This window comes from Micromys minutus, assembly GCF_963924665.1.
Source record: "Micromys minutus genome assembly, chromosome: 32".
NCBI lineage: Eukaryota > Metazoa > Chordata > Mammalia > Rodentia > Muridae > Micromys > Micromys minutus.
This window is the reverse complement of record NC_137967.1, coordinates 18,962,204-18,973,128: the sequence shown is the minus strand read 5'-3', so window position 1 is coordinate 18,973,128 and position 10,925 is coordinate 18,962,204. Positions and strand designations below refer to the sequence as shown.

Below are 10,925 nucleotides of genomic sequence, written 5' to 3'. Positions count from 1 at the left end.
AAAAAAAAGCCAGATACAGCAGGCCACATAGGATAGGGTTACATTTATAACATTTTAGAAAAGCTCAACAATACAACAGAACAATGGTTGTCAAGGGCAAAAAAATGGGAAAGAATTCAGCAAGGATGCTGAACCTTAAATGTCTCGGTGGGAGTGTCCTCACACCAAACATCTGCCTATTCTACAAAGACATAACAAAGTCAGCCTTCCTGTATATAACCCCATTAAAATCATCTTAGCTTACGAGATTCAATACTTACCTCTGACCTCACTGAGTACTTTTTATCTTGAGTGGATGTTGAATTTTGTCAAATATTTTCCGAGTGAACTGAGTGTGTGTGTGTGGGGGGGGGGTTGTCAGACTCCATGTGCAAAAACATCCTGCATCTAAAGAATCCCGAGAATGGATGTGAGAAATCTGCCATCTGCTAACACTTGTTAGCCTTTAAGGTGAGACTGAGTGGGAAAGGCCATAGGGCACACTTCTGTTCCTTAGAAACATTGTATGCAACTGGTGCTAATAACCACAGACATGTATACATCTGTCAAAACTCAGGAATCAAAGTGAAGTCTGAGCGTGTATGAATACATGCAAATACACATATGTCGGCGCAGGGTGAGCGTGCAGGTAAGATGGCCACAACCCACCAGTGCACTGAGACCTTTAATTTAACAGACATTAGTACACCAATTCTACTCGGTTGCGGGAAATTAGCCTGTGTAGATAACTTAAATGTCCTCCAAGCCCCCAAGAAGCAGTTTCATAGAAATTTTAGTCAGAGACAGACTGAATAGAAGTTCTCAAATGACTGCTCTTCTCAAAGCTGACTTAAGAGTTTACTGAAGGCATGTGATATCGTGGGCACTGCTTGGGTGTACAGGTATGCAATGTAGATACGTAAGTCGGCATTTGCTCTTAGTCGGAAAGAAACAGATTTGGAAACAATATCAATAAGTGATCATTTATTAACCACAAAACCAAATTTGCATAGTAGTGCCGTGGAACACTTTCGGTAAGGGGACTCATGGGGACGGTTTAAAATCACGCTGAGACACACAACACGATCTGCAGCCAAACTAGCTTGAGGCATGAGCCCTGAAGAGAGAGAATGGGGAAGTAGTGTAAACAAAGCGTTCCGCTTCCGCTTCCGGAAGAGCAGAAGACAGGCCGACAGTAGAAAACAGCGCGGTAACAGACAACAACGCTGGCCCTGAGCAGAGGGACTTCAAGCAGCGCCCGTGGGCCCTGTGCGTGGTGCCGGTGGGCACGCTGTGTGTTCTGAGGAAGGCTGCGGTGAAGTCACACCGTCGCATCATGGGTAGGAGCTGCCAGAAGCCCCTCGGATTTACTACCTGTCGAGTTCTGAGCTTTAGGTCACTGGATGTGCAGAAAGCTTGTAGAGCCCCTAAATATCTTGTGACTGTCACTTACGGTCATGAAGCGCCACATGGGGTTGCAACCAGCAGCGAAACAGAGCTGGTCCTGTGGGACAGGTCTGGTCCCTTCCTTTGGGATACCTTCAGGTCACACCCAACCCTCCCGCAGTTACTGCCTCCACGTGCTAAAAGGGCAAGGTTCTGACTGAAGTCTACATGGCTCCAACTTACAAGGCTTTTCTGCTTTGTGGTTGCCCAAGCATCATGAAGCGTCCTGCTCCAGTCAAAATACCGACACTACAACTCCTTTGTCTCCCTTGAGGACTCTAGAATTTGGGACCTTTCAGCTTCCATTTGAAATGCCAAAATATAAGACATTATAGGGCTGTTTTCCCCTGTGAGCCTTCTGACGCAGGGAAATCCTTGTGACCCTCATCCTTAGCGTGGATTCGCTGGTGAATTAGGAGACTTGCGCTCCAGCTGAAGCCCTTCCCACACTCCTCACAGTTGTAGGGTTTCTCTCCAGTGTGAACTCTCTGGTGGGCTTTGAGGTACGAGCGCCAACTGAAGCCCTTCCCACACGCCTCACATCTGTAGGGTTTCTCTCCCGTGTGGATCCTGCGGTGGTCGTGGAGGTAGGACCTCTGCCGGAAGCGTTTTCCGCATACGTCACACTGATACGGTTTCTCTCCCGTGTGGACGCCACAATGAGCCAGAAAGTTGGACGCCCGACAGAAGCCTCTCCCGCACTCCTCACACTGGTAGGGTCTCTCTCCGGTGTGGGACCTCCGGTGGGCTTGAAGGTGTGAGTCTACAGTGAAGCCCTTCCCACACTCTGAGCACTGGAACGGTTTGTCTTCACTGTGGATCCTCTGATGCATTTGAAGAGTGGAGACCCGACTGAAGGCTTTGCCACACGTCTCACACTTATAGGGCTTCTCTCCCGTGTGGATTCTGCAGTGAACGTTTCGATCTGAGCTCCGGCTGAAGCCCTTCCCACACGTGCTGCACTTGTAGGGTTTCTCTCCAGTGTGGCCTCGCTGATGGGCCAGAAGATGGGAGGCCTGGCTGAAGCCTTTGCCACACTCCTCGCACACGTAGGGTTTCTCTCCCGTGTGGACTCGTATGTGATTGTTAAACTCCGAGCTGTGACAGAAACTCTTCCAGCAAGCATCACACTGATAGGGCTTCTTTCCAGTGTGGCCCCTCTGATGGTCCAGCAGGGTGGAGGCCCGAGTGTAGCACCTGCCGCACTCCTCACATTTGTATGGTTTCTCTCCAGTGTGCATCACATGGTGGGCTTGGAGACCCGATAACCGACAGAAGGAGTGGCCACATTTTTCACACTTGTACCTCTTCTCTCCTGCCGGGGATCGCTTGTTAGCCTGAGAAGGGGAGTCCCAGGAGTCTTTCTCGCTCCTCTTCTCTCTGTAAGGTTCTTCACCACTGCAGTGGAGCTGGAGCCGTGATTTCTGACTGGAGTGTTTGCTGTACCCCTCGTCTTCACGGTGCACATCCTCTGGTTTCAACGGAGAGCCAGTTTCTCTGACCCTCACTCTGCAGTCTCGAGACTTCGTTAGGTCCCTTGTCACTTGCTGCCATACTTGTGAGCAGAAAAGCTCCTCGTGTGGCAGGTGCCTGGATCCCACTTCCTCAAGAGACTCCGTCTCCTCTAGATTCTTGTCTCCTAAAAGCATAAGAGAATTCAGGGAGGGTAGAGCGTGTGAATGCTCTGCTGGCTGGTGGTGGACTTACACAGCTAAGACCACAGCCTAGGGCTGGAGAGATGGCTCAGTAGTTAAGAGCACTGACGGCTCTTCCAGAGGACCTGAGTTCAATTCTCAGCAACCACATGGTGGCTCACAACCATCTGTAATGGGATCTGATGCCCTCTTCTGGTGTGTCTGAAGACAGCTACAGTGTACTCATACAGCTACAGTATACATAAGATAAATAATTCTTTAAAGACCACAGCTTAAGACTTCACTGAGCCACAGAAAGGTTCCCTTCCTTTTGATAGCCAGGATCCCGTTACCTCAGGACCGGAAGTCAAGGTCAGTGCTTCCGCTGATTTACCAGGTAACAAAGAGAACCATCAGGAGCTCCACAGAGTGTCAGATTAAGATTTTCTTATCTCCAAAGCAAGAAAAATATTTCCATCAAAATAAAAAGAGCAAGCAGGTGTGGTGGTGCACCTTTGATCCCAGCACTGGGAGGCAGAGGCAGGCAGATCTCTGTGAGTTCAAGGCCAGCCTGGTCTACAAAGGGAGTTCCAGGACAGTAAGAGTTCCAGGACAGTCAGGGCTACACAGAGAAAAATAAGAAAAAAAAAAAAAAAAAGAGAAAGAAGTGGCCGTCTAAAAGCCTGGGAGGCTGCTCAGTAGCTTTACCTGTGAGGCCATGGGTCCACCCTCAGAACTGCCAAAACAAAATGGCCAACTAAGTGTGACATGGGAAAGCCACGGGAAAAGACATTCTCTTTAAGATGGCTAAACTCCTGACTCCAAAAAAGATGGCATCGGAGGGGCGATTAGGTCATGCATCTGGAGACCCCAAGAATGGGTTAGTGGCTATAAGAGAGGTCCATGAGAGGCTCCATTCCCTTCAACCCAGGGAGACACAGCACCGAGGTGTGGGTAACCCTGGAAACAGTCCCTATCAGACGTCAGGTCTACTGGTGCTTTGAACTCGGACTCCCACGCTTCTAGAACAGTGAGACAGTTCTGCATGCATGTTTCTATATGTTTCTACTTTTATTTTATGTGTGTAAGTGTCTGCCTGCATGCATGTCTGTTCACCACATATGTCCTTAGTATCCACAGAGCCCATAAGAGGGTCATCATATCCCCCACGTCTGGAGTTACAGTCAGGTGTCAGCCGCCATGTGTGTGCTGAGAACAAACCAGGCCCCTTAGCCGCTGAGCCACCTCTCCACCTCAGTAGCTGTTTTGTGAAACGTGTGTGTGCGTGTGTGTGTGTGTGCGCTGCAGGTGTGCGTGTGCGTGTGCATGCCTGTGCACCTGAGGTCAGAATAGAGCGCTGGGTTCCTTGGAGCCTGAGTTATAGATGTGAGCCACATGATGTGGGTAGGAACCAAACTCTTCTGTAAAAGCGGCCTGTGCTCGCCATTTCTCCGGACCCGGGTTTCTGTTGTTTATAAGCCACTTAAGCCTATGGGTTATTTTATTATTATTATTATTATTATTATTATTATTATTATTATTACATTATTTTGTAGTGCAGGGAGCTAAACACAGTTTATTTCCACAATCTTTTGTTTTAAATGCTGGAGGCTACAGAGTTCAGATAACAAACAGCTATCTATCTATCTATCTATCTATCTATCTATCTGTCTGTCTATCTATCTATCTATCTATCTATCTACCTATCATCTATCTATCTATCTACTTATCTACCTACTTATCTATCTGTAAACAAATCTAGGAAAATTAAAATTAGACATCTTAAAAATGTCTTGGTGATAAGTTGTCAAAAAAAAAGAGAAACTTATACTATACTGTGGTTTAGTTATTATGAATTTTAATTTTGCTAACCATTATGTACCTCCCTATTTAAATCAAGACCACAGCATCACACTCCCCCGTCTGCTACACACCCATCCTCACCCACTGACAGCAGCATCCTGAAGTTCTCCAGCATCACCTCTCGGTACAGCTTCCTCTGCGCAGCATCCAGCAGCCCCAGCTCCTCCTCGCTGAAGACCACGGCCACATCCCTGAACGTCACCATCTCCTGTGATGGGAAACATGTGACACCCAAATTTCAAATTTCTCAACGAAGGTTTGGCTCTGGCTGGGATGGGGCTTGGGACACTTGGGCACGGAGTACCTGCCTGGCATCCACAAAGCCCTGGGTGCCACCCCTAGACCCACATACCCCCCTGTACAATGCTTGTAATCCCAGCACACGGGAAGCTGAGACAGGAGGATGACTTGTCACTTTGAAGCCATTTTAAGCTCCAGGACAGTATGAAACCCTGTCTTAAAAGCAAAAAAAAAAAAAAAAAAAAAATTACAGAAGAACCACTTTTTACAGAAAGTCCCTATTCTTAGATGTTAAAAATGCAATGTTCCCCCCCCCCCATCAGCATTCTTTCCCCAAAATCAATACAAAGATTTTTGGTTCTTCATGTCATAGACAACACTGAACCCATGACAAAAATCTGGGCCAATAACAGGCAGCTCAGCGGATGGAGACGTTTGCTGCCAAGCCAGACATCCCAAGTTCAAACCCAGGAGCCGCATGATGAAAGAAACAGACCGACTTGTATGGGTTGTCCTCCGAGTACACTCAAATGCTAAAAAAAAATATTAAAAAACTGACATGTTTATACTTTGTGTTAAAGGGTGGCAGTGTTAGGTTGAGGGAGCTCAGGGGTGAAGGTGCCTGCCACAAAACCTCACAAAACGTTCACGCCAGGCTGTGACACAAGTGTAAATCTGTACAGCCCGCCACATCTCCCCAAGTGAACCAGGAAATGTAGGGGAAACAGCCCAACTCACCTTGACTTTGGTCATTGTCCTCCTGGGGAACGACTGCGCCGTAAGATGATGCAATGAAGGAAGAGGGAGGAAAAAAGCCTTGAGGGTCTGCCCAGGATGTGGCTGGCACAGGTGCTGCCTTCTCTAGATAGCAACTGTGCTCCTTCCTCAGGGAAACCCACTCAAACGCCATGCACCCCTGCAGTCAAGAGTGACCCGCCTGGCTACACACGCAACTGTTGTGTTTCAAGCAGACACCCTTCTCTCTCCTCTCCAAATCTGCCTTTCATGCTGGGACAGCAGAAAACGGTGCTCACTTCAGTGGTATAATCAATGTGGCTGGAATTAACAGGAGTCATCACTGCTGCACAGAAATGGTATGGTATGTCACAGCTGCAGTTCTGGCATTCAGGAGAGACTGAGGCAAGAGGATTGCTATCAGTTCAAGTTGGCCCGGATTACACAGTGAGACCCTATCTCAAAAGTCATTGTAAGAGCTGGAAATGCGCTAGTGTTTGGCACACCAGGGACCCTGAGAAGTGCATGCATGCTAGCACACTGCTCCACGAAGCTTCCTCAGACATACCTACAAATGAGAAGCTACTGTGTGGCCTCCTCAGTCCCAACTCCTAGACTGCTGTGCGCATCTTTGGCTATGAAAAGGACAGAGAGAGAATGTCGGTTCCAAGATTATGGTGGGAAACAAACGAACACATGCAGGCAGCTCCCTCGGTGAGGGACCTGGTATTTTAGGGCACTCTTACCAGCAAAGATGGCCGCTGTTGCACCCATGAATGAGGGCAGAGGCAGGTGGGGGTTCCTGAACCCAGCCTTATTCCACAGCCAGCATCCCAAGTCTTGTCTCTGTTGCTTCTAAAGACAAAGAGAGATGGACAGGAGTCAGAAAGAGAAGCAGGCGCTGGCAGAAAGGGGTGAGAGGCAGATACAGGAGCAGAGAAAGGTCAGGGTTATAGAAAATACTCAGAGGAAAACTACACTGGGTATTGGGTACCAGCACACTCATCTGAAGGTGTCAAGACGAGTCACTGTCCCAAACCAGTCATCGCCTTGACTATAGATGGACAGACTACCCCTAAGATAGGAAGTTAGCTATGAAAGAGAAGGGACACCCTGTAACTAATTAGGGGTCCTCCTAGGCAATGCCAGCCATCAGCAATGTATCAAGCCACTTTGAGGGATCTGGGTCAAAACAAGGACGGAAAGCCTCACAAGGTTTGTTTGTTTGTTTGTGTGAGTGTGCTTGCAGGGCACACGCAGGAGGGCACACGCAGGGTCACCGGAAGACAACCTGCAGCAGGAGTTAGTTCCTCTCACCACGTACATTCTCGGGGTGGCGGCAAGGACTCCTACAACTCCCGCATCTTTCAGGCCCCTGTTCCTCTATTTAAACCTATTTAAAGTTCAGGTTGGCAGCACAAAGTCAGAGCAGGAGCTCACAAGAGCTCACTGGACCCCTTCCTCTGTAAGTCCCAATACAGCCACTGTGGTTGACCATCTTTCTCTTCGCCCTTTCTTGTCTGTGGTCGGTTTGCAACAGGTGACCAAGCCAAGCCTAATAGGGTTTCCTAAGGACTCTGGCTCTAAATTCCAGGCTGTTCTGTGCCTTAGTGAGAATATATCCAGGAAGTTATTAATCAAGGCCATGGACCTGGGCTGTACAAGTTCTAACCTGGGGCAGGAGAGACGGCTCAGTGGTTAGAGCACTGGCTGCTCTCCCAGAGGTCCTGAGTTCAAGTCCCAGCAACCACATGGTGGCTCACAACCATCTGTAATGAGATCTGATGCAGTCTTCTGGTATCTGAAGACAGCTGCAGTGTACTCATATACATAATATAAATAATTAAAAAAAAAAAAGCTCCAACCCAACCTTTAAACACTAACTTATCTGCCCCATCTCAAGCCCATCATTGTAGGGGAAAATGAGCAGTCACTGTATCAGGGTGAACATCAGAACGAACGGTTGTGTTTTAGGTGGTCTTGGACCTTGAGGAAATCGGTGTAAGAAAAAGTGAGTGTTTTTTGTTATCTGTAAGAGCTGTTTTTCTCAGGGAGCTTTACCGCCTCTGTATGACTTTGGTCACAAGACAGTCCTGGCAAACAGAACACCGTGCATTGTTGGGCACTGACTGACTGAGGCCGCAGGGCGAGGAGACCTTCAGACACACGGAGCAGATCTGGGCTTTAGTATGAGGAGCGTGTTTTACTCTAAAGTGTCATACTGTTGTGTGACAGTCAATAAATACGCTTCTGCATGGCTGTTTGAGGTTCCGTCCATCAGAGGCTGGACCTCCCTGATGCCAGCAAGGCCTTACTTCATCCTGCAGGGACTCTCTTTCTTTGATTGCCCCTCATGACCCTGATGCCAACATTTCATCATTAAAATAAGAAAAGTATGCCAGACCTGGTGACATACAGCTTTAATCCCATCACTGAGATTGACAGGAAGGAGAGGAGAGTGACTCTCTGAGTTTGAACCCAGCCTGGTCTACGGAGGGAGTTCCAGGACAGCCAGGGCTACATGGTGAGACTCCATCTCAAAACACCACCAACACCAACAACAACAAAAGCCAGGGCACACTCACCAGGAGCCTTGCTGACAGAGCCTTGCTGAAGGAGTTGTGACCTCACCTTCCACTCAGTCCTTGTCGAAAGGTCAGGCTGTGGAAGAAGAGAAACCGTGAAACAGGACAGTCATCCCGGACAAAGCAGCTCAACTGTCCCCTCCCGCCAAACTGGACACAATCTTCTCCAGAGAACAGAGAAGGTGTCCAGGGCTAACCAGGACTGATGGGGACAGAAAGGAGGACCCAGAGCACCCCAATGTCCCCCAGTGAGAGGCTGGACTGCTGAAGAGATACGAGTACCCACAGAAGAGATTCCGATCTCCCGAAAAGCATGGTTCAAGGCTGTCCTGTCTGCTCTGACAGAGAAGACCCAAAAGCTAAGGAGAGGGCTAAGTGTGGAGACCCAAGGCTTTTAACCCGGAATTCAGGAGGCAGAGGCAAGAGGCTCTGAAGCCAGCCAGGACAGCCAGGGTTACACGGGGAGACTGTCTGGGGGGCTGGGGGGGAGGTAAAGAACCCACGTGATGACGGGACTCTGGGGGAAAGGTACTTGTCACACAATGATGACGAGTTCAGTCCCTAGGACTGACTCTTCCTGTGAGTCGTCCTCCGCCCCGCACAATGTGGTGTGTGAGCGTGCACGCATACGCATGTGCACACACAAACTGTCACTGCAAAAAATATTAAAGAAAAACACGAGAGCCGGACTTCGGATCCCCAGCACGTGTGTGCAAAGCTGGGCATGGCTTCTGCACCCGGGATCCTGCCTCTGAGGAGACAGAGACAGGAGGGCCAACGGCTTCCCTCCACAGCTAGTCCAAGGCTTCCATGACAGTCACTGCCTCAAAATAAATAAGTAAATAAATAAATAAGGTGGAGAGTGGTCACGGAAGATACCTGGCATTGACCTTTGGCCTCCACACACATGCATACAGAAGCACACACATATGTATGTACTAGCACATGCATGTGCTAGCATACATAGATGACCCACACACAAAGTCATAGAAAGAAAAAGAATAAACAAACTTGTATTTTAGAAGGCTACACCTTAACAGGAGGAAATACACTTGGCTTGATGCGCCTGGATATGCACGGTCAACAGACCACCACTGCTTCCTCCCCTGAATCTGTAATGGGGGTAGGAGTGGGGGTGGGGAAGCTGCGCTTGATCAAACTATCTTGAGAGTTGGGCTGGGCTGGGAGCTCTGTTGTTTGGTCTATCAGCTTTCAGGCTGTGACTAGTTTTGAGTTTTATGACGTTTGCCCCATAAAAACTCCATCTGAGTTTCTCCATTTTGGATAAAAGTGCCAAGAAGGAATCCATGTCTTGTTTACACCAACTACACAAGCCAGGCAACTTATTTGTGTGCTATTAAAAGATATGGACTAGCCTTTAGTTCCAGCACTCAGGAGTCAAGAGGCCGGCAGGTCTCTGTGAGTTCAAAGCCAGCCTGTAACATAAACATACCAACCATATACATGTAACTACGTGCCAGGAGCCTTGTTCCTATCTTTGTTCCCAAATCCAGTTTTGCTAATTCAGCCTGTGACAATAAAGTCACGTGCATGTATAACTGTATGTAGAGTGACTCGGGGTCTGAAATCATTAGTTATGTTAAGCTTGGAATAAAAGAACCCGTGGTTACTGGCCAACTACCATTGGAAATTGAGATTCCTTGACAAGTTGCAGCCAACGAAAGTGACACAGCTTGTGACTTTCTCATCATTCAGTAAAATCTGACATCATGGAAATGTCACAGACGTGTCCGTTCATCTTTCTACGTGACAGGCTCGCAGCAAATCGCCTCCACCCATCCCGGTTCCCCGCAGTGTGGGTGTGAGACGTAGAACCTTTGGGGCAGGGTGTCACTAGCTACATCAATCCTCCAAACAACCCTATCAGCCTGGCCCTCGCACCCCAATTCCAGACAGCAGTGAGGCAAGGTGTGAAGGCTCGCACCCATCATCGTAACACACCGGAGGCTGAGGTAGGAGGATGACTGAACTACACCCTGAGACCCTATCTATCAGTGCGATGCTATCTGTGGGACAGAGGGAGGCTCGCTGAAAGCCCTGTGCTTCCGTTTCGCCAGCCTAGAGCCGACTCCCCTACGGCCGCCCACCGCCGACCCCGCAAACCTCCAGATCCAGGGATCAGTCGAGGAAGGTGTGGGAGAGAGGAGACTCGGGGGAGGACAAGGGGAGCAGATGTTAACAGAAACCACCTGGGAAACACTTCCCAGAATGCTTCGCATCAGCCCGCGCAACAGAAGCACGCGCAACGCGCAGAGAGTCTGAACTACACTTCCCAGAATGCTCCGCGTCCGCAGGCCTCAACAGAAGCATGCGCAACGCGCAGAGAACCTGGACCACACTTCCCAGAAGTCTCCGCGTCAGCTCGCCCGGGTCCTTGCGTGCTGGACGTAGTGGAATAGTTGAAGTACACTTCCGGTAGTAA

General features: G+C 49.0%; 1 protein-coding gene across 1 annotated transcript; it reads right to left on the bottom strand.

Moving 5' to 3' along the window:
• Positions 1 to 1,056: 1,056 nt before the first annotated feature.
• LOC308413506 (uncharacterized protein) lies at positions 1,057 to 10,701 on the bottom strand. Its single transcript, XM_080908525.1, has 7 exons — positions 10,607 to 10,701; positions 8,483 to 8,558; positions 6,644 to 6,752; positions 6,466 to 6,532; positions 5,901 to 5,933; positions 5,004 to 5,130; positions 1,057 to 3,064 (listed from the first exon to the last, which is right to left on the bottom strand). Exons 5-7 carry the CDS (start codon positions 5,913 to 5,915, stop codon positions 1,755 to 1,757), a joined length of 1,452 nt encoding a protein of 483 aa, XP_080764651.1. The 5' UTR covers positions 5,916 to 5,933; positions 6,466 to 6,532; positions 6,644 to 6,752; positions 8,483 to 8,558; positions 10,607 to 10,701; the 3' UTR covers positions 1,057 to 1,754.
• Between the last annotated feature and the right edge of the window lie 224 nt (positions 10,702 to 10,925).